This window comes from Protobothrops mucrosquamatus, unplaced genomic scaffold (genome assembly GCF_001527695.2).
Source record: "Protobothrops mucrosquamatus isolate PMUCROS unplaced genomic scaffold, P.Mucros_1.0 scaffold595, whole genome shotgun sequence".
In the NCBI taxonomy this organism is placed as follows: domain Eukaryota; kingdom Metazoa; phylum Chordata; class Lepidosauria; order Squamata; family Viperidae; genus Protobothrops; species Protobothrops mucrosquamatus.
The window spans coordinates 67228-92266 of NW_015386894.1; the positions used below are offsets into that span (position 1 = coordinate 67228).

General features: G+C 34.8%; 1 protein-coding gene across 1 annotated transcript in view; it reads left to right on the plus strand.

Annotated features, from left to right (window-relative positions):
* Positions 1-4574: 4574 nt before the first annotated feature.
* The window catches only part of ST6GAL2 (ST6 beta-galactoside alpha-2,6-sialyltransferase 2), a 25318-nt gene continuing 4853 nt past the window's right edge, over positions 4575-25039 (plus strand). The window contains exons 1-6 of the mRNA XM_015817493.1: positions 4575-5511; positions 10436-10533; positions 11038-11665; positions 16150-16247; positions 18018-18119; positions 22727-22737. Coding sequence (XP_015672979.1) covers positions 4575-5511; positions 10436-10533; positions 11038-11665; positions 16150-16247; positions 18018-18119; positions 22727-22737 — 1874 coding nt within the window. The remainder of the gene's footprint in view (positions 5512-10435; positions 10534-11037; positions 11666-16149; positions 16248-18017; positions 18120-22726; positions 22738-25039) is intronic.

Sequence of the window (25039 nt, forward strand, 5' to 3'; positions counted from 1 at the left end):
TGCTGTCTCTTTCTCCTGCTGTTGACAAGGCATGCCTGGCCTGGCTGCTGAACTAGGTTCATGCAGCCCCCTGAGACACAGCACAGAACTCAGCCCCAGCCCAGCCCAGCACCATGCAGCCCCCTCAGCACAGTTCTAGCCACATTCTCATGAGGAAACTCATGCATGACCAGGGGAAGAAAATCTAATGTGGCTAACAGCTGCCTCATGAAGAGCCAGGCCAGTCATGTCCTATCAGCAGCAGAAGCAAGAAGACAGCAAAAGTCAGCTGGGGCAGTAGAATATAGCCCCCGCCCGGGGCCTAGAAGGGCATAGATCGTGGGGACATAGGTGGGTGGGTAGAGTCAAAGCCTCCTGCGTCATAAATATAAGCAGTCTGCCAAGCATCTGAACTTTGATCATGTGACAAAGGGTGTGCTGCAATGGCCATAATCTTGGGCACCGATGATAAGTCCCTTCGTTCAGCACTATCTTATCTTTAAACAGTTGTTGAATTCATGGCCATAAATCGAGGACTACTTGTACTGTAACATTATTCTTTGCAATTCTTTTATTTCTTAAATTTTCTAAGGTTGTATTTTGCAGACAAAATATTTGAATTAATTTCCTTCTCTTTAACTGTTGTTCACGGATTTTCCTTTGGGCAGGATCTGTTTTATTTTTAAGAGAAGGTCTGAGCTATTTTCCATTCTAGTGTATCAAAATAAAAACACTGACAAATAGACAAAAACCTTGATAGTTTGTTTTATTTTTCTGGTCTATAACTATGTTGGAATCCATAATCACTTCTTTAAAAACAGAATGTGGAAGCAGGGACAATTAAAATTATAAAATTTACTGGAAAGGGCAGTTAGGTCTGAGTAGTAAATTATTATTTTGCATGGCACTTAACAAAACTTTTCTAATTTTAGTTCCAAATAACCTGAATGTTTTATTGATTTATTTATGATTTCTTTAATTTTATTTCCTGTTCTCGGTATCCTTACTATAATGTATTTACAGGTTTCTATTTTTATTCATATTTTTAAACATGATTATTTTTAAATAATTCATATATTTGTGTGGCCTATACTCATTTTGTTGTAAATTGGCTACATAAATAGGACAGCAGAAAAAATGGCTTTTTATATTGTGCATGATAGATATTAATTACTCATATATCTGGAATGCCTGACAGAGGGAAAAGGAAGAATACCTTCATTTTTATTATATTTTCACCAAGAAGCTTTAAAAATTCATCAATGCAAATGTTGGGTAGATTTGTTTTAATTTGACATTGTGATATTTGCATTTTAATTGATTTTTCAATTGTAATTAGAGATATATTATCTGAATATTAGTATCTGCTACTTTGAACATAACTTTAAATGGCGAGTAGGATACACTAACAATTAATTGGGTTTATATCCCCAAAAGTTGCAATATATTTCTTTTGTCCATCTTCCTGCAAAGTTTTGTGTAACCTATCTTTGTCAGGTTGAGCACAGCTATCTTTACATGGCATGGGCTGATGACTTCTAATCTTCCTATCTCCAATAGGCTTTTTACATATGAGGGATTAAAAAGGGTTAAAGAAGGGAGGGGAAAAGTAAAATGACTGCTACTTGATAGAAAAAAGGGTGGGACTCATAATTCTGTTCTTTCTGTCTGTCAGTCTTCTCTTTTTCTTACTTTTCCTTTACTTTTTAATAATTTTATTGTATTCAAACATTCTAATAATACATTTGTTTTAAAAAAGCTTCTTTAGTGGGTAAATTACATCAGTTTAAAATGGTTAAAATCACTTTTGAAACAAACCTGCAATAAAGAGATAATGTTCCATGTGATGCACCAAATAGTGAAAGATTAGTGAGATATAATTGTATCAAGCCCTTGCCCTCAAAAGCTTGTTTCTGTTTCAACATTCCCTTATAAATTCTTTGCCAATGTATTTGGTAAGCATTACTGCTGAAGAATCACTGGTGGTGGATATCTGAGACTTCATGGATATCTGAGACACCATGAATAACCTTTTAAATGAGCTCAGCCATGATTACTAGTCACTGAACCATTTATTTCATCTGTAGTCAAAAAAAGCCATAACTTGTACAAGATTTTCACTGAAGGTGGAGAATAGTAGAGATATTTTCATTGAGCTCATGCACCAGATTCCTTTACTGTTGCATAATAAGATTTTTTTCAATTCCCTAATCACTATCCTTTGCAAATCAGCCAGATGGATTACTTGATGCATTAAAATAAAGACCCTTGACCAGTAAGAGAGACCAAGGTGACATGAGAATGGCTATCAGTTGCTCTCTTAGCCCCTTCACTGATTGAGATATATGGTTTTTGTCCATAAAAACTCAGAGGTTTTTTGTCTATAGGAAAATTTTGACAGATAAAGGTAAATATCCTGTGAATGATGTGCTTCATTTTGTTCCTGATAATATTTTATTTTATGATATTCTATATTTTCCTGGTTGTATCTTTGAAAAAAAAATGATCAAATTTGTGAGGTTCTCTGTTTTCTTTTCCTACTATTTTCTCATTTTGCTACCAGTGTATTATTCTTAAGCTGCTCCAAGTAGCAGTTGTTTGAAACTAAACTAGCTGGCTTTTCTCACTGCTAAATTTTTAATTGAATTCCTCACAACAGAACATTTATAACCAATGTGATTTTTTTTTTGCACCAATATTCTATTAACCATGTTTTGCTATCAATGATCTAGCATTTTGTATTTTCTTGGTCAGCTGTGGTTATTCAATAAACGAATCATTCCTTAAAGTGATGTCAGAATACAGCCATCATTTATAACTGACATACTTCTTATCATTTCTGTTATATGTAAGCAAAATTACCGAGGTTAAGTAGTACACTGTATATGCTTGTATAGGTATATGCATGGAAGCTTCCTATTCTGTCCTGAAACCCAACTTGCCCTCTTCCCAATGATTGGAGGATCTAGTCAGGTCAGAGTATAATAACTATTAAGATCCCTGAGAGGACATTGAGTCACCTGTAGACAAATTGATGTTGGTGTTGGTATATTAATGGCCCATCAATTCAGGACACTGGCAAAAATGTCAGACTTGTTCAATGCATCTACATCGCTGCTAATAATTGTATGCTGGGCTACATAGCATATATAACTCCAGGTTCTGAAGAAAAGTTATAATTCACTTTGTGCTGAAAAGATTTTTAATTACTTTGCTCAGTTAATACTACTACTGTAAAACATTTTCTCTACTTAACCTGTTTAGGCTTCAAAAGAAATTTGCTTTTGGAATGTCTGATTGCAATAATTCAAAATTCTTACTAACCTGGGAACAAATTACTAATTGAAAGGTGGTGATGGAGGAAATTCATCTGTCTTTTATTTAACAGTGCCTAAACTTGAAATCTGATTATCGTAGTTTTGTCTTTTTTTTTTAAAGGAACTCTAAGCAATAAGAACAAATGAAAGAAATTGCTTGAAAGAAATAGAGATGCTTCTTCCATTCAGATCTCCCATAATAAATAGAAGGAGGTCTAATTTAAAGTGCCTTTGTTACAAATAATAGATTTAGCAGAGGGTCTACACTCAGGTATTTGTAAGTGATCAAAGGAAAAATAAGACTCCTTCAGCACAACATGTTTCAACAGAGAGCGTTCTTTGTAAATAGTGACCTGTATGATCAGTTCTAGGACTCTTAACTGTCATGTGACTTTGCTTTATTGAAATTTAAGTGCAAGTAATATCATTAATTTTACATTTTATATAGAGCTTTTAATTGTTTAATAAGATTGCTTCACAACTTTTCGGCATTGTTGTAAGATAAAGCCATCTTATCCTCATCTTTCAAAAATAGGTATGTAGAAGGGATAAGTATCACAGCACATGATTATGTAGAAAACTCAGTGCCCAGCAAATGTTTAAATATTACATGTCAGGTCTATACTTGTCTTGAATCTAAATAAAGTTTAGGTTACATTGATGAACCTTTCTAGATACAATATATCAGTACATTAAATTCCCATTAGCATATTTTAGTTTTTCCAGATCTTTAGCACCTGAAATAAAGTCTCATTGAATTATACAAAATTCATTCCTTAGTAAATACGCATTGATTTTATTACATTTCTTTTTTAGTTCTGAATAAAACAATTTCATTTTGCTAGAAGCTCTGTGATTCTGCACTAGTTTACCGGCCATGGTTTAGTTGTCGCACAGCAGTGTCCCCTAAAATCACCCAATGCTGAATAGATGGAATACAGCTTTCCCCAAAGAACCTCTCCTATTGATACAAAAGAAGAATTTTATTACATACGGATTTTATTGCATAAAATTACATTTTACTGGGGAATGATGGTTATATCACAAATTATGTGACTGAACTGTTAGTAGAGAAAAGCACTCTATCGTACAATAAGAATAGCATGGTGTACGTTGTTCAGAATCATCACATTTAGAGTTCTTATTTTTCTGTAAAATAGATTGCTTCTTTGCTATCTTGTGAATATTTCAAGAGTTTCATTAATACTATATTTTTTCCAGGTTTTATTTCTTTTCATAAAATCTTTAAGGCACTGAGGAATTGTCACAAACATTGCCATGAAACCCAATCTGAAACAATGGAAACAAGTAATGCTGTTTGGAATATTTGCCTGGGGGCTCCTGTTCCTATTTATCTTCATATATTTCACAGATAGCAACACCACTGATGCAGTTCCTAGTTCCTTCTCATATGTTGAGACTAAAAGACTCTTGCCTATTCAAGGCAAACAGAGGGTTATCATGGGAGCAATTCATGACACACCCTTCTCCGAAACAGTCAATGAGATGCTTTTTAAGAAAGATGTCTTAGATTCATTTAAGTCAGAGACTGGGAATATTAAAAAGTGGACTGGCTTAGATAACAGTTTTGAAAGTGAAGAATTTTTTCCTTCTCAGTTAAGAAGAAAATCCAAAAGCAATTTTCATCAGAGGAGCGGTGATTATTTTTTTGCTGCTGGTCAGCCTCAGTTATCAAATAATGTTCAGCGAATAGTGAAATTAAACTCTGCACAGGGGGAGGTTCAGAAGAGGAATATTTTACAGAATACTTGGTTCCCTCAAAAGAAGATAAAGAAAAGACACATAAATCACAGAAGAAGCGAACTGGTTGAAGAGTCCCATGAATGGAATGAAATCTATTCCACAATGTCAAAATCGTTCCTGTTCAGGCTTTGGCGGGGGGATGTCTCCTCCAAGATGCTGAATCCTCGCCTTCAGAAAGCAATGAAAGATTACTTGAATGCCAATAAGCATGGGGTGAAATTCAGAGGGAAGCAAAACTCCCAACTGACTTCAGAACAGCTCTTCTGTGAGCTAAAGGCACATGTAAACATCAGAACCATTGATGGTGAGGAAGCTCCTTTTTCAGTCCTTGGTTGGAAAAAACATGTCCCTCAAACCTCACTGAATAAATTATATCCTCGTGGATTTGGAAGCTGTGCTGTCGTTATGTCTGCTGGTGCCATACTGAACTCTTCTCTGGGGCATGAAATAGGTGGGTAAAGATGTTTAGTTTATTTGAACTCTGGTATGTAGCTGAAATTCAGATAACCACATGTGGGCTATTTCTGTATTCTTTGGCCTTTATAAGATAAGGCAAAAGAAGCACTGGGTTAGACCAAAGATCTAAGACAACATCCTATTTTCTATAGACGCAACCATATTCTTTTTCTGGGATTAAACAGAACAGCATTTTGTAGCAATCTTCCCATATTGCTATTCTCCAGCAATGTCACTATAGCAAGGAGATTTTCAGTCATCCATATCATAGTTGTCTCAAATGTATATTTTTCTTCAAAAGACTACTGAACTGTTTTTTCCTTAGGAGGAAGAAGAAAACATTTTGCTTCTCATCCAAGAAGCTTCATTCCTGCCATCAGAACTGATTAAGCTTCTTGGATAAGAAGCAAAACATTTTCTTCTTCCTCCTCAAGGAAAAAAACAGTTCAGTTGCCTTTTGAAGAAAAAAAAAACTCCTTTGAGACACACTACCTTTGGTTCTCCCAGTAATATAATTTAATAATCTTTGTATCATATCGTACAGTAACAATAAGCAACTGAAGTAGCAAAAACTTCCTCCCTTCCCCTCCATTTTGCTGCTCCTCTCCAATTTTCAAAATGGCTACGGGTTTGGTTTGGTTGGGTTTGTTTTTAATGAATTGTATCTTATTTTTCTATAGAAAGTTTTGAAAAATGTTAATTAACTAACATCAGAAGTTGACAGATGAAAAAGTAATGAATTAATTCCCCTGACTAATAAACTCATGTGGCCACAGAACATCTACAAGACAAAATGCTTAAGCAACATTTCATGTGTAGCCTCAATAAGACACTTTATCCTGTACTTCAGATATGAAAAATGCTCTTTATAAATACAAAATAAATTATGCAGAACTAAAATATGAACACTTTTTTTAGGAATAATGCAAATCTATGTCTGTATCCACTAAGAAGCATGCAAAATTTGAAGTACTCTAAACCATGTGGAGCAGGCAGTCTTCCATTCATCCCTTGCCACATGTTCTTCAAGACACAGAGAGAGAAGAGTTTCTCTATTATTAATCCCACAAATACTAAGTTGTTCTATGTACTTAAATATGTTTTCTTATTTTTACATTTAACTATCCTTCTTTATCTTAATACTTGTTATTCTTTTCTCAAAAACTAAAATGTTTGTGAGCATTATCCAGCCATGCTGTCTTAGCACTGAAAGTCAAAACTGGGTAATATCAAATATTAAGGGAAATCCTACTGGTTTGAAAAATAAAATAGCGCAACCGTTTCCCCCTTTTCTCACAGTGTGCTGCTGCTAATAATAAAACAATTCAAGTTATAGATTTTTTACAATGATAGTTGCTCACTGTCTCATTTGTATGTCCCTACTCCTAGGTGATTCATTGAATATACATTAATTAAAACATTTTCTAAGCCAAATTTAGTTTTAAGGGTTTTGAAAGAACAATGACAATTTATTATATAAATACATGTACCACTTTTTCCACTAATCTTTGTCATTTAAACAGAATTAACAGTTTTGTCCCAAGCATAACCTTCCTGGAATCTTTCTATTTAGTATGTTCACTACATTATGACTCATCCTTTATTGAAAATGTTTCTCTTGCCTCTGTGGTGATACACATTTCCTTCTCTTCAAAATATTCATTAAACATCCCTATATATATGCAGATAAAGATACCAGCTTGCATATGGAAGAGATCATCTTGACTAATACTTGGCTGAAAAAAATTCTTCCAATTTCCTGAAAGTTTTCTTCTTCTGGAAAAAAATGCTTCTATCTTGTATCGCACTCTCAGATGTATGAGAATTTATTTTAGTGATGCTTATGAGGTTTGTTTATTTTTGTGAAGCAGTGGAAGGTACTATGTATCATCCTATATCTCTCTTATCATTCTGTGGCCCCCTGACTGTCCTCCTTGATCTGAGAAATCCCCATGTGGGGAGTTGCCTCTTAATGTCTTTCTCTGAGATGTTTTTGAAACAGGGGGATTAAAGAGGCTGCAAACTACAGAAGAGATCATTCTTCTGCAGTTGGGACATTCCAACACAACTTCAGAAGCAATTTCTTTCCCATTAATTTAGTAAGATTACAGATAGTTCTTGACTTAGGACCACAGTTGGGAACAGAATTTTCATTGCTAAGCAAGATGTTCATTAAGTGAGTTGCACCCAATTTTATAATCTTTTTTGCTACAAGCAAATCACTGTAGCTGCTAAGTGAATCACGCAATCGTTAAGCAAATCTGGCTTATACTTGCCTGTTATCAACATTCGAATTTTGATCACATGACTGGGGATTGTGTAGTGGTGATAAACCTGAGTTGTAAGTCACTTTTTTCAGTGCCGTTGTAAATCTGAACAGTCACTAAATGAATGATTGTAAATCGAGGACTAGCTGTAGTAAACATATTTCAAAGAAAGCCTTAACCACAGTAATATCTGAGAAATAGACATACTATGGACAATACGTAGTCTTAATCTAAAATAAATAGGATTGGAAGTGTATATCTTGATGTGGTTATTTCCCCATAATTGCAAATGCATGTATTCACTATGGAATACATGTGTTCTATTTTTGTAGTTATTTTACTATGCCTGCTGGGCTTCTTATGGGATATGTGGATACAGGAAGTTCAGCTTCCAGTCAGATTTTCCTGTTGCACTTATCATGAGCTACCTATGTGTGTATATGAAGCAATGATAATTTTGCAAACAAATGTTAGTTATAAAACTCATGCTATCATATCTAATTCCTGGCAACCCATATTCTTCTGTTTTCTTCTTCTGCTTTGCCTGTCCGCCCCCCTCTTAAAATAGTGTTCTGTCATTCCAGACCTAATGTTTCACTCATTACCTGCTCTGGAGAGTTTCACTTATATACCTCTAGGCTGATGATGATAGCAATAATAATAGTAGTACATATAATTTTATCTGCCATGTTTCAGATGTTTAAAGCATATTTGTGATACATTTATCTCAGCAAATAATGAGATAAGCTGCAAAATATTTAAGATGGATTCTTCTAATGGCAATCCATACAATACTCACTTCTTTCATATTTCTCTTTTCTTCATGAACTATCACCCCTTTTGTTCCTTTGTTGTCTCAGTGTTAATTCTTTACTGTTTTTCTACATTGGGCCACTGTTCGTTTCTTTTCACCTTTAGTTACTGAGAAAGGAATGCACAAAGGAAATGGACAAATGTGTTATTTCTTAGTGCATATATATTTTACATTCTTGCCTGTACATATGTTACTTCTGCTAATGCTCACTTTATTGCTTATTTAAGGTATCCTGCTTTATATCACATCAGATCTCATGGGGGCATAGACAGGTTCAAACCTTACAGTTTTAATATGCAATTTTTTACCATATTTGTGTTGGTATTTATAAGAAAAGGCCCTCTACTTTACTAATTTTTCTCACTTTTTGTGGGAGAGGAAAAGATGAATGATAGGTGACAAAGCATGAAAGAAAGGACATAGAAGTGGAAAATACTATCATCTGGACCTCCTACAAAATACCATGAATGAGACAGCATGATGATAGAACAAAAATATTTTTTTGAAAACTCCCGGTATCTCACAGTGGAACTGTCAGCCCTTCAAAGTACTCCAGACAAGAAATCAGTACTATCAGTATTAACACTACTACCTTACTATTGCCCTGACTTTGGCTCTTTCTCTTCCTGTCTCCCAATTACAGGAACATTCTTTCTCCTGACAGCTACATTAGATTGATCTGGTGCCATCAAGCCACTGACAACCCTTAGTGATCACATAGATTTTTCTCAAGGAGAATCTGGTTCCGGCTTGGTCTTTTAGTTCTTACAATGGTGCACCCATTGTCGCTATAATCAAGTCAACCCAGCTTGCTGCTACATGTCCTCTTCTCTTTCCTTCAACCTTTCCCAGTATTACAGACTTTTCAGATGCTATTCAATCTAACCAATACATATAATGTAAAATTCCAGGCCAGTACAGAATTGTATCACAGCAGAATAGCAGAATGCTGTACGGATAACTGAATTGTATCTGATGATGAAATGAACATTGCCAAGATATATTCACACTGTCTCATAATCTAAATGTTAGCATAGTAATTCAAGACACAGCAAAAATGTATTTGAAGGTAAATATACAAGATACATAAAAATATCCAAAGTATATAAACTTTAGGAAGTTCAATACAACTGAGTATCTCTTCAGAGCATAGCTTTTAAAACAATAGTGAAAAAGGAAACAATAAGTGTAACTAGTTCTGCAACTAGGTATTTGCATTTATTGTCTGTTTGCAAAAACAATTACGGTATATATGACAATAGAACCATATTTTCAATGATTCTTAATTTTTCTGTTCTAATTTCAAAAGCTTAATGAAATTTCTATTTACATAGGCTGTTCACATTTCCATATTAATTTTAAAAGCTTAAATATTTGTCTTGGCTTAGATTGTTCTTTGTACTAAGTCTGAGAGAATTTAAATATTAAAGTAGAACATAATAGAAAATGAGCAGTGTGGTGTGGTGGCCTAAAGGTGGAGCTCTCACCTCACAATCATGAGGCTATGAGTTCGATCCTAGGTAGCAGTAGATATTTCTCTCTCTGGATGCAAAGAGAATATATCTGCTGTGAGCTCCACATAGGTATCAGGAAGGGCATCTGGCCAGTAAATGCTCAGCTCCATTCAATCGCCCTGACCCCATCCTGATGCAAGGGATTACACAGTTGTTAAAAGAAAAAAAAATGGAATATAATAGAAACTATTTGTACTTAATACCTGCAGATCAAGCATGTATACTAGAATCTATTTAGAACATAGTGGTATCTACCTTTAAATAAGCATCTGTATGATTGCACATGTATAAAACCCCAAATAAATGTAACTTTTTTCACACTAGATTCTCATGATGCAGTTCTGAGATTCAATTCTGCTCCAACAAAAGGCTATGAAAAAGATGTTGGAAATAAAACTACAATGCGCATCATTAATTCCCAGGTAAATCTGTTGAAGATCCATAAATACTGTATATATTATTTTCTAGGAGATATTGACCTTTTGTAAGCAATATGAAATTTAATAAACACATTTCTAAATGTTTACATGTATCTCCATCCATATACTCAACATAATTTCTTTAACCACTCTACAACATAATTTTAAAATGTATTATCTAAGTTATTAGGTTCTACTGTTGGAGTAAACATATTTTATTTATTAATCAAAAATGGATTGCTGCTCTTAGATAGTTGATAATCATCAATCAGCATTAGCTTCAGTGTAAAATTCTGTTAGGATTGTAAATAATTTATTTATTTATTTATTTATATTTAAATTTATATGCCGCCCTTCTCCCCATGGGACTCAGGGCGGCTCACAGCATATTAAAACATTGTACAAAAAGAAATTTTCCCCTGCTAAAAACCAATTAAAATCCAAATATTAGTAGCTGTGGCTCTTTAAAATTGTTTAAAAATTGTCCCTATTTAAAACTCACCTTAGGTNGAAAGTGAAGAATTTTTTCCTTCTCAGTTAAGAAGAAAATCCAAAAGCAATTTTCATCAGAGGAGCGGTGATTATTTTTTTGCTGCTGGTCAGCCTCAGTTATCAAATAATGTTCAGCGAATAGTGAAATTAAACTCTGCACAGGGGGAGGTTCAGAAGAGGAATATTTTACAGAATACTTGGTTCCCTCAAAAGAAGACAAAGAAAAGACACATAAATCACAGAAGAAGCGAACTGGTTGAAGAGTCCCATGAATGGAATGAAATCTATTCCACAATGTCAAAATCGTTCCTGTTCAGGCTTTGGCGGGGGGATGTCTCCTCCAAGATGCTGAATCCTCGCCTTCAGAAAGCAATGAAAGATTACTTGAATGCCAATAAGCATGGGGTGAAATTCAGAGGGAAGCAAAACTCCCAACTGACTTCAGAACAGCTCTTCTGTGAGCTAAAGGCACATGTAAACATCAGAACCATTGATGGTGAGGAAGCTCCTTTTTCAGTCCTTGGTTGGAAAAAACACGTCCCTCAAACCTCACTGAATAAATTATATCCTCGTGGATTTGGAAGCTGTGCTGTCGTTATGTCTGCTGGTGCCATACTGAACTCTTCTCTGGGGCATGAAATAGGTGGGTAAAGATGTTTAGTTTATTTGAACTCTGGTATGTAGCTGAAATTCAGATAACCACATGTGGGCTATTTCTGTATTCTTTGGCCTTTATAAGATAAGGCAAAAGAAGCACTGGGTTAGACCAAAGATCTAAGACAACATCCTATTTTCTATAGACGCAAACATATTCTTTTTCTGGGATTAAACAGAACAGCATTTTGTAGCAATCTTCCCATATTGCTATTCTCCAGCAATGTCACTGTAGCAAGGAGATTTTCAGTCATCCATATCATAGTTGTCTCAAAGGTATATTTTTCTTCAAAAGACTACTGAACTGTTTTTTCCTTAGGAGGAAGAAGAAAATATTTTGCTTCTCATCCAAGAAGCTTCATTCCTGCCATCAGAACTGATTAAGCTTCTTGGATAAGAAGCAAAACATTTTCTTCTTCCTCCTCAAGGAAAAAAAACAGTTCAGTTGCCTTTTGAAGAAAAAAAAAAACTCCTTTGAGACACACTACCTTTGGTTCTCCCAGTAATATAATTTAATAATCTTTGTATCATATCGTACAGTAACAATAAGCAACTGAAGTAGCAAAAACTTCCTCCCTTCCCCTCCATTTTGCTGCTCCTCTCCAATTTTCAAAATGGCTACGGGTTTGGTTGGGTTTGTTTTTAATGAATTGTATCTTATTTTTCTATAGAAAGTTTTGAAAAATGTTAATTAGCTAACATCAGAAGTTGACAGATGAAAAAGTAATGAATTAATTCCCCTGACTAATAAACTCATGTGGCCACAGAACATCTACAAGACAAAATGCTTAAGCAACATTTCATGTGTAACCTCAATAAGACACTTTATCCTGTACTTTAGATATGAAAAATGCTCTTTATAAATACAAAATAAATTATGCAGAACTAAAATATGAACACTTTTTTTAGGAATAATGCAAATCTATGTCTGTATCCACTAAGAAGCATGCAAAATTTGAAGCACTCTAAACCATGTGGTGCAGGCAGTCTTCCATTCATCCCTTGCCACATGTTCTTCAAGACACAGAGAGAGAAGAGTTTCTCTATTATTAATCCCACAAATACTAAGTTGTTCTATGTACTTAAATATGTTTTCTTATTTTTACATTTATCTATCCTTCTTTATCTTAATACTTGTTATTCTTTTCTCAAAAACTAAAATGTTTGTGAGCATTATCCAGTTACTTCAGTAGGCATCTCTGCTCAGCCTAAGAGCCATGCTGTCTTAGCACTGAAAGTCAAAACTGGGTAATATCAAATATTAAGGGAAATCCTTCTGGTTTGGAAAATAAAATAGCGTAACCGTTTCCCCCTTTTCTCACAGTGTGCTGCTGCTAATAATAAAACAATTTAAGTTATAGATTTTTTACAACGATAGTTGCTCACTGTCTCATTTGTATGTCCCTACTCCTAGGTGATTCATTGAATATACATTAATTAAAACATTTTCTAAGCCAAATTTAGTTTTAAGGGTTTTGAAAGAACAATGACAATTTATTATATAAATACATGTACCACTTTTTCCACTAATCTTTGTCATTTAAACAGAATTAACAGTTTTGTCCCAAGCATAACCTTCCTGGAATCTTTCTATTTAGTATGTTCATTACATTATGACTCATCCTTTATTGAAAATGTTTCTCTTGCCTCTGTGGTGGTACACATTTCCTTCTCTTCAAAATATTCATTAAACATCCCTATATATATGCAGATAAAGATACCAGCTTGCATATGGAAGAGATCATCTTGACTAATACTTGGCTGAAAAAAATTCTTCCAATTTCCTGAAAGTTTTCTTCCTCTGGAAAAAAAATGCTTCTATCTTGTATCGCACTCTCAGATGTATGAGAATTTATTTTAGTGATGCTTATGAGGTTTGTTTATTTTTGTGAAGCAGTGGAAGGTACTATGTATCATCCTGTATCTCTCTTATCATTCTGTGGCCCCCTGACTGTCCTCCTTGATCTGAGAAATCCCCATGTGGGGAGTTGCCTCTTAATGTCTTTCTCTGAGATGTTTTTGAAACAGGGGGATTAGAGAGGCTGCAAACTACAGAAGAGATCATTCTTCTGTAGTTGGGACATTCCAACACAACTTCAGAAGCAATTTCTTTCCCATTAATTTAGTAAGATTACAGATAGTTCTTGACTTAGGACCACAGTTGGGAACAGAATTTTCATTGCTAAGCAAGATGTTTATTAAGTGAGTTGCACCCAATTTTATAATCTTTTTTGCTACAAGCAAATCACTGTAGCTGCTAAGTGAATCACGCAATCGTTAAGCAAATCTGGCTTATACTTGCCTGTTATCAACATTCGAATTTTGATCACATGACTGGGGATTGTGTAGTGGTGATAAACCTGAGTTGTAAGTCACTTTTTTCAGTGCCGTTGTAAATTTGAACAGTCATTAAATGAATGATTGTAAATCGAGGACTAGCTGTAGTAAACATATTTCAAAGAAAACCTTAACCACAGTAATATCTGAGAAATAGACATACTATGGACAATACGTAGTCTTAATCTAAAATAAATAGGATTGGAAGTGTATATCTTGATGTGGGTTATTTTCCCATAATTGCAAATGCATGTATTCACTATGGAATACATGTGTTCTATTTTTGTAGTTATTTTATTATGCCTGCTGGGCTTCTTATGGGATCTGTGGATACAGGAAGTTCAGCTTCCAGTCAGATTTTCCTGTTGCACTTATCATGAGCTACCTATGTGTGTATATAAAGCAATGATAATTTTGCAAACAAATGTTAGTTATAAAACTCATGCTATCATATCTAATTCCTGGCAACCCATATTCTTCTGTTCTCTTCTTCTGCTTTGCCTGTCCACCCCCCTCTTAAAATAGTGTTCTGTCATTCCAGACCTAATGTTTCACTCATTACCTGCTCTGGAGAGTTTCACTTATATACCTCTAGGCTGATGATGATAGCAATAATAATAGTAGTACATATAATTTTATCTGCCATGTTTCAGATGTTTAAAGCATATTTGTGATACATTTATCTCAGCAAATAATGAGATAAGCTGCAAAATATTTAAGATGGATTCTTCTAATGGCAATCCATACAGTACTCACTTCTTTCATATTTCTCTTTTCTTCATGAACTATCACCCCTTTTGTTCCTTTGTTGTCTCAGTGTTAATTCTTTACTGTTTTTCTACATTGGGCCACTGTTCGTTTCTTTTCACCTTTAGTTACTGAGAAAGGAATGCACAAAGGAAAAGGACAAATGTGTTATTTCTTAGTGCATATATATTTTACATTCTTGCCTGTACATATGTTACTTCTGCTAATGCTCACTTTATTGCTTATTTAAGGTATCCTGCTTTATATCACATCAGATCTCATGGGGGCATAGACAGGTTCAAACCTTACAGTTTTAATATGCAATTTTTTGCCATATTTGTGTTGGTATTTATAAGAAAAGCAACCCAGCTTGCTGCTGCATGTCCTCTTCTCTTTCCTTCAACCTTTCCCAGTATTACAGACTTTTCAGATACTATTCAATCTAACCAATACATATAATGTAAAATTCCAGGCCAGTACAGAATTGTATCACAGCAGAATAGCAGAATGCTGTACGGATAACTGAATTGTATCTGATGATGAAATGAACATTGCCAAGATATATTCACACTGTCTCATAATCTAAATGTTAGCATAGTAATTCAAGACACAGCAAAAATATATTTGAAGGTAAATATACAAGATACATAAAAATATCCAAAGTATATAAACTTTAGGAACTTCATTACAACTGAGTATCTCTTCAGAGCATAGCTTTTAAAACAATAGTGAAAAAGGAAACAATAAGTGTAACTAGTTCTGCAACTAGGTATTTGCATTTATTGTCTCTTTGCAAAAACAATTATATATGACAATAGAACCATATTTTCATGGATTCTTAATTTTTCTGTTCTAATTTCAAAAGCTTAATGAAATTTCTATTTACATAGACTGTTCACATTTCCATATTAATTTTAAAAGCTTAAATATTTGTCTTGGCTTAGATTGTTCTTTGTACTAAGTCTGAGAGAATTTAAATACTAAAGTAGAACATAATAGAAAATGAGCAGTGTGATGGCCTAAAGGTGGAGCTCTCACCTCACAATCATGAGGCTATGAGTTCGATCCTAGGAAGCAGTAGATATTTCTCTCTCTGGATGCAAAGAGAATATATCTGCTGTGAGCTCCACATATGTATCAGGAAGGGCATCTGGCCAGTAAATGCTCAGCTCCATTCAATCGCCCTGACCCCATCCTGATGCAAGGGATTACACAGTTGTTAAAAGAAAAAAAAGTGGAATATAATAGAAACTATTTGTACTTAATACCTGCAGATCAAGCATGTATGCTAGAATCTATTTAGAACATAGTGGTATCTATCTTTAAATAAGCATCTGTATGATTGCACATGTATAAAACCCCAAATAAATGTAACTTTTTTCACACTAGATTCTCATGATGCAGTTCTGAGATTCAATTCTGCTCCAACAAAAGGCTATGAAAAAGATGTTGGAAATAAAACTACAATGCGCATCATTAATTCCCAGGTAAATCTGTTGAAGATCCATAAATATATATTATTTTCTAGGAGATATTGACCTTTTGTAAGCAATATGAAATTTAATAAACACATTTCTAAATGTTTACATGTATCTCCATCCATATACTCAACAGAATTTCTTTAACCACTCTACAACATAATTTTAAAATGTATTATCTAAGTTATTAGGTTCTACTGTTGGAGTAAACATATTTTATTTATTAATCAAAAATGGATTGCTGCTCTTAGATAGTTGATAATCATCAATCAGCATTAGCTTCAGTGTAAAATTCTGTTAGGATTGTAAATAATAAACTTCTAGCTTCATAATATGTAGGACATTTTTTTTAATTTTATATCCTAAGGATCACATTAAAAAAATAGAAGAGGAAAATAAACAGGAAAGCCAGACGCAGTGGTATTTGTTGATTTGTCTGTCCTTATCATCTTTATTATTTCATTCTTTATAAATTGTAACTTAAGTAGACAACTTCATTTTTTCTGCATTTTAAATGTACAAATTTATGCTTCCTAGGCAAATAATCAGGAGAGATCTTTTGGATTGTATAATTTTCCAGATATGTAATTCTTATCTTTAAGCAAAAATGATTTGGAGAAAGATATTTTAAATTAGTTAGAAAGATATTTCATGGAGAAGTAAATCTGAATTTTTGAAATTTAAAAATGCCATGGGATGTGGAAATTGGATGGAATGGATATAGAATTTAGTATATACTGTACTAGCATTAAATATTCTGACTGTTATACCATAAGAACTCACAGGAACTAGACAAAATAGAGATGACATAAACCAGCAAAGTTGTAGAGAGTGGAATGAAGCTAAAAGCTGTAATGATTAGAGATTCATGACCAAACAGAATGAATACTCCTTTTTAAAAACCTGCAGCACCCTCTTGCGGCAGGTACTTTATTCACTTCAAAACAAACTTCTATTTGTATGCATTTTGAAATTTGTATTTCTTAACTATAACATGCAGCTAATAAATTCCCCATTCCTCAGGCCATAATTATTTGTTAAATACTTGTGGGAAAATATTTCACGGCTGCAGTATCCCCGTACATAGGCTGAAAATGACTTTACATAGGATCTCACCATTCTTGAGCATACAGGTAGTCCTCACTTAACAACCACAATGGGGCCTGGCAACTCCATTGCTTAAGTGTCGTTAGGTGAAACATCACATGACCACGCTGCTCTTATGACATCACTTTTGCTTCCATAGTAAAGCAAATCACCACAGTCATTAAAGAGGCATCAGTGACTACCACTTCTTTTTGACTTTTTGTTTTTCAGAAGCCAGTTGTGAAGCGCACATATAGCAATCATGTGACTGCAGGATGCTGCAACAGTTGTAACTGTATCTCCAGCTGTTGTAGTGTACCAATAGCTAGCATTATTTTAGCAGTGACAATTACCGATTGAAACCTACAAGAAAAATAAAAAAAACTGATGTATTCTAGGTAGACAGCAGCATGTTCTTTGGCAAAGCCATTCTCTCTCATTTCTTTCTTTCTTGAAAGTGATATGAGAAGACTTACCTTCTGCTCTACGATGGTATTCTACATATGGAGTGTGTGCAAGGGTACTTCAAATTTCTTTTCGAAAGTGTAAAGTGCATTTAAACCTGATGACAGAAGAGTTGAAGGGGATTTAAAGCTAATTTTTAAGCTAAACTGCCAGATAATGGTAAGAACATAGAAGAGAAATAAAGTTTGGAATATTTTTAGTAGATATGTGTTTCTTTGCATTTAACAGATTCTTACTAATCCTAATTATCATTTCGTCGATAACTCCTTGTATAAAGATGTTATTTTAGTGGCTTGGGATCCTGCTCCTTATTCTTCAAATCTGGATAAGGTAAGTCATCAGTTATTGTGTTGATGCCACTGTGCACTTTCTTTATTCAAAAGAAATGAGCTTCATAGTCTTCCTATCCCGAAAACGGTTTTGACTTAGATGCTCTCTTTAACAATTTGGTAAATGCCTAAATCTAAACTTACAAATTTTATAACTTTTCGTTACAACAAAAGGTATAGAGTAACTTTACATAAGGATCTCGTGTTTTACTGACTGGACCACTAGACAGACATATATCAACTTGAAATCGGTAAAAATTTATAGATGGAAACCCAAAATTCTGTATTTCCATTTTTTGTGTGTTTTCTGATTCATACATGCACACATACATGACCATTCTCTATTTATCCCACTATTTTCTTTCAAAATAAGTAGGGTTTAGAAAAGGAGTAATAGTAAGCAAAAAAGAAAGGATGAAATAGACAGTAAGAAAAAGGCAAGAAAAAGAAATACCACCATTCATTATTCTATCAAGCTTGTTTCACCCTGTTTACTAATCTGCCTTGTGTTTTTTAAACTTTTCCCATTTCCCTTTTTTAGGATATAAATTCACCACAATTTTTTTGAACTTTCCATTCCTTTCAGTCCGTGTATTTTTCCTTCATTTATTTCTTTTTGCAATTCGGCCTTCATTCATTCTATTTGCTCAAATCTCCTCATCATACTTTTTCTGTACTAATCACCAACTCTTGTATTTATTCAGCACCAATTCATTTTTTATTACATCTCTTCTTATTAACCATTATCCCATTCAAGTTTCATTCAACTTTTATGTTTCTTCAGATATTCCATTTCACACTGCCATCTCATACCTGTCTACCATCATCACATACTTAAAATATCTCCATCCATTTTCTCAGCTTCACTAAACACTTCATCAAATTCAACTACTGTTCTTTTGCCATGCATGTAGAAATAAAATTAATTAATTAATTAATTCCATTTGTATAACTGTCAATCACAGATTGTTGTGCTTTTTGAAATCTTGCAAGAAGTCACAAGTCCAGTCACATGAAATTCTCACTTAACAACACCATTGGCAACTGCAGAGATTGCTGTTGCTGACCAATATAGTCATGTGACATCATGCTTTATGACTCCATCACTTAGCAATGGAAATTATAGCCCCACTTACCATAGTTAAGCAAGAACTACCTGAAAATGCTGCAGTTAGAATTGCCATTTGCTGGAACTGTGTCATATTTGGGCCCTTTTTTTAAATTTTACCCATTGGTATGATATCATTACAAAATCGAATAATGGGATCTTGTACCAATCTATATAAATACAAATGTAAATGTTCGTTTGTTCAAAATCTTAAATCTCCAAAAGTTCTTCACCGATTGCTTTGAAATTTTGACACAACATTGCATTCGAATACGCGCGTGTTTCTATATACCTACTATTATATAGATGTCATACCTGTGACAGATAAAAACAAAAAAGGGCAAATCTTTAGAATTGTACGGTTTAGATCTAGACACGGATTGCTTCTCACATGGACAATTATATGTTGCGTGTTCTAGAGTCGGCAAACCAGACAATCTCTATATCTGCACAGACAATGGAACAACAAAAAATATTGTATACCCACAAGCATTGTGAAATTAAACATATTACAAACGTGCGCTTTCTCTTTTCTTTCTTTTCCATTTAACCAGACTGNTGGAAGGGACCTTGGAGGTCATCGAGTCCAACCCCCTGCTCAGGCAGGAACCCTACACCATTTCAGACAAATGGCTGTCCAGTCTCTTCTTAAAAACTTCCAGTGTTGGAGCATTCACCGCTTCTGGAGGCAGGTTGTTCCATTGGTTAATTGTTCTAACTGTCAGGAAGTTTCTCCTTAGTTCTAGGTTGCTTCTCTCTTTGATCAGTTTCCACCCGTTGCTTCTCGTCCTGCCTTCAGGCGCCTTGGAGAATAGCTTGACTCCCTCTTCTTTGTGGCAGCCCCTGAGATATTGGAAAACTGCTATCATGTCCCCCTCTCTCTAATTCCTTGTCATTGATGTTCTGAATTTCAAAGTGATTCCTGATGTTCTTGAAAATGCAAGTATATGCTCAATATCATATCTTGGATTTGGAAACTGTATACTTTGTCCTTATGCTTTAGTTGGATAGGAACTTGGAAATAAGTAGTTCATTGTTCCACAGTCAGCTCCTGCCACATCTTTGCTGTTGCATCTGAGCTCTTATACCCCCTTGTGCTAATAATATGATCAGTTTCATTTCTGTATACTACATCAGCTCTCTCTCAGTAGCGATCCAGTAGCAATAGCAATAGCACTTAGATCATCTATGAGGATTTGTGTGCCCAAATAGGATGGCAGCTACAAGTATGAAATCAAAGTACTTTTTTACATGCATGCCTCACTATCTTGACATTTGATTCTTCCCTGCTGATGCCCTTGCCTTTTTCCCCCCTGGTTTAAAATATTGTGTAAATCCAGTTCAGTAGATAAATACAGCAATAGCAATAGCACTTAGACTTATATACCACTTCACAATGCTTTACAACCCCCTCTCTAAGCAGTTTACAGAGTCAGCATATTGCCCCCAACAATCTGGGTCCACATTTTACTGACCTTGGAAAGATGGAAGGCTGAGTCAATCATGAGCCGGTGAGACTCGAACTGCCAAACTGCTGGCAGACAGCAGACAGCAGAAATAGCCTGCAGTACTGCATTCTAACCACTGGGCCACCAGGGCTCATCCAAGCCCATCATCCAAACTGTGTTATCAATCACTTGTCTATCCAAGTGGATTTCTTTGGTAAACAGTCACTCTGAGTTTAACAGCATATTAGATAGATAGATAGATAGATAGATAGATAGATAGATAGACAGACAGACAGACAGACAGACAGACAGACAGACAGACAGACAGACAGACAGACAGACCACAAGAGTGACAGATAAAACACACACGAGTGGTTTATCATTCCTTTCCTGCTTTGCAAAATGAAATTATGCCTGTGCTGTTGTTACTAAAATGATCATCCATGTTCACCATTTTCCTAAATTGCTGCCAGTCTGCTTGCTTTAGCTGGGCAGCTAAGATTATTTTCATGCACTGAGTGATCCTGCTGAGAGAATATATAATCTTGGACTGTACTCCTAGTGTTTGCTCATCATGTCCAGAAGCACCCTTTTCCCATGATAAGGCAATACAGCAAGACTTGTAAGGTGGAGAGAGGATCTTGAAAAACAGCATTTCATTATTTTCAGTTCAATTCATCATTCTATATTCTTACTTAGTCCTTTATTTATCAAGTTTTCCCATCCCTACTTTTCTTTCCAATCTTTCACAACATGTATTGTATGTTCCAATATTTTATTTTGTTCAAACATTTTCTAATTGTACTAGTTTTTATGTCTCCCTCTTTACTAATGTATTTATCCCTCCTACAGATCATTCATTAAAGAATTTTAGTTTCTTTTACTACGTGTCAGCATTTCAAGGTAGACCAAACTAGGAAACCAAAATTATGAATGCTAATTAGGCAACCCATGACCTGTTAGATCATTGTTTCAGAAATATTTCCTTATCAGATTTCTTATGTATGCCGATTGGTGTACATTCAAAGTGACAATAAAGTTGTTGTTGTTGTTGTTGTTAATGCCTTCAAAAGTGGTAGAGCTTCTAATACATTACCTTTACTGGAAAAAGTTTTTTTTTAAATTCAAGGAGATATTCAGAGATATATGTCCCTGAAAATAGCCCATGTTGAGAACTGTATAGCACAGTCCACAGGAAATGTTTCATGATATATTATATTACGTATATCATAACAAGTTTTATGATAATTCAAAATGTTACATAAAATTTGCCAACTTTCAATTCTATGGGAGTCATGGGTCCCGGATTTTGGATGCATTCTGTAAGTTAGCCTATTTGAGGTACCTCGAATAAAAAAACGTTGCCCTACAGTGCACAGTTTCCGCTAGTTAAAAGTTTACAGACACAAGAGTTTTACCAATATATAGATACTACTTTTGTTATAAGGTTACAATAACAGAATTTTGCACTTCTAAGTGCACCTCCCCCTTCCCTCCCTTTATCTTCATGAGAACTATGGAACATCATGTCTGGGAGGCTTTCTCAAATTACATTTCTGCCCCACAGTTACACTTTTTTTATCTGACCTTTGCATTCATTGCAGCTCTTCCTCCTATTTCTCAAGGTTACATTTACTGCCCATTACACTATGCAATAGTACACTCTAGATAAGCAAAGACATGAATCTGGATTCTGCCAGTCTTAACCCGTCTATTACATCATGCAAGGTCTGCTGCCAATAGCTTTAGTGAGGTTTCCTTCCACTTCACTACACTGTCACAGATGTGTGGGATAAATATGAACCAATGGAGAGGTGATGTAGTACATAGCATAGCTAAATGGCTGTCAAGCAATACCACTTGGAGCCTTTTGGAAGATTGGGAGGCATCTACATTCTAGTAATCAGTTCATAAATAGATATATAATTTGAGCTCCATTTGCACCAGATTAAAATATTGACATCACTGTGTTAAAAAAAAGTTTTTAATTGCAAATCTGCTAAGATACATGTAATAGTTACATGTATCTTCATGATACAATATTCCTCTCAGTGCCAACAAGTGTAAGAAAAGCTATTCTATTCATGTCTGGCTTTTGGCTGTGATCACTGGTGGGAACTGAATGTTGGATTGCACAGGCTTTGGATGTCATCCAGAAGGGAAGTGGTTTTGTCCTTAAACAGTTCTAGACATAGAAAGATTTGCAGCATTGTAGAGTCAAAGATATGAAACAAGCAGGGATGTAAATCTAGCCTCTTGTCAGAAACACCATAACGCAATTATCATATTCTGATAGGTGCTTAGTGTATACCCATGCATGTTTGAAATCAATTTATTCTTTTGGTCCTAAAAATATTGTTCAACCATGTTGATCAGGAATGCTACTACAGTGATTGCAATGAACTTTTCAGTTATTATTATGGATTTCTAACTCCATAAATTCACAAATTAAAATTATAAATATACGATTTTTACTACTTACTGTGTATTTGACCAGAATGAAATACAGTAGACATTAATTCCATGTTTAAAAAGAAGGAGCAAGGATTGCTGCGTTTCAGATACATTTTATTTTAAATATTTGAGGGGGAAAATTCAACACCTTCAACATTAATGAAATACCATCTAGATTCCCATACTATCCTTTAAAGCAGGAGCTGGGAATTTTGTCATTACAGATGTTGCTAAACCACAGTTCCTAGCATCCTTCCCCAGTTAGGCTGCTGCGTGTTATAGTTTACAACATCTGGAAGATCACAGAGTTATGCCTTTGCTTTATATTGCAATATTACCTTTCTTTCATTCAACAACTGATCGTAATGGACTACAAAGGAGTTAAGAATATCAATTTAAAAATCAGCTATTTGGGTGTAGAGTAATAACATTGTAGGCTCTGAAATCAGCTGTCTATAAGTGACTCATTACTAGCTTCTTACTGATATCACTGGAACTAAAAGTGATCCGTTTATTCTGAATCTTACTCTCTTTTCCCTGAAGAGTACTCTGTTTATACTTCAAAAGCAGAATGAGGTTTGGGCAAATAATACTCATTAAAGACAACTGAAAAAGATGGGTTTCTTTCCCCTGCAAAGGCACCCAGCAGATGTAAAGGAAGAGAATAAGAGCTGGTAGCAGCCACAGAAACATGGGAACATTCCGTCATAGAGGGCTGATACAAAAATGAAAATCCCAAGTAGCCTTGACAACTTGTAAACTGTGATAAATGAAAGTGATATCAGTGATGATTTCATGTTTGGTTTCCTATCTTTAAAAGAACATTTTTTCATAAAACTATCTAGTAATTTTTAATTAGACCCAGAATTCTGTGAGTACAGTATATCTTGCAAACAATCATGTCTTGTTTTATATACCGTAACTCCTGAGTTTTCATTTATTTGAGCCATAATGATTATCTGGTAAAATAGTCTGTTGCTGAGTACTGTGATTGCAAAACTAAACTTCAAAGAAACTTTTTAAAAAACAGTTACTGATGAGTCCAAAATTGGCATTGGCTGTAGCATAAATTGCTTTTTTGTTTTGTTTTTGGTTTCTGCAGTAACAGCATTGGAAGGGAGTCAAAGTATATTTTATAATGTTATGTAGAAAAAAACATTTACTATGTGTAATTTCTTTTTATTTATTATTAAATTTATATAGCCACCCATTTCACAATGTTGACAATCTTTATTTTTAGGGTTAAGTTATCTGTTAGAAAAAGAAGATGCTTTTTGTATTCTAGAGAATGCATTATAAGTTTATAAAAACTTATCTTTTTATGATAAAGTATTCAGAGCTTTTGCATCTATTGTAAAATGCCATATTTGAATTTAAAAAGAAACAATGGCTTTTTATGGCTTTGCTATATGTAAATATTACAACATTGTCTGCAGAACAGGAAGAAGAGGAACAATACAAATTCTTCCAACAAAGGATTAAATCATTTAAAATGAATATTAAATTTTCAATTGATTAAACTGCACTGAGCAATGAGCATTAAATATGGTATTGTAGGCATTAAAGTATTAGAAATTATATTGCTGCTTTATATTTTGCAAAAGGGAGAGTTTGGATAGCTCAGCTGAAAGAAAATTAACAGTTGTTACATTATTTATGCTACACTCCATACAAATGCATGGCATCGGACCTGGATATCTCCGAGACCGCCCTCTGCCGCAGGTTACCTCCCATCGGCCGGTACGCTCCCACAGAGTGGGTCTCCTCAGGGTGCCGTCAGCCAGACAGTGCCGGCTGGCGACCCCCAGGGGGAGGGCCTTCTCGGTGGGAGCCCCCACCCTCTGGAACGAACTACCCCCAGAGATCCGGGTGATCCCGGATCTCCCCTCCTTCCGCCGCGCCCTAAAGACA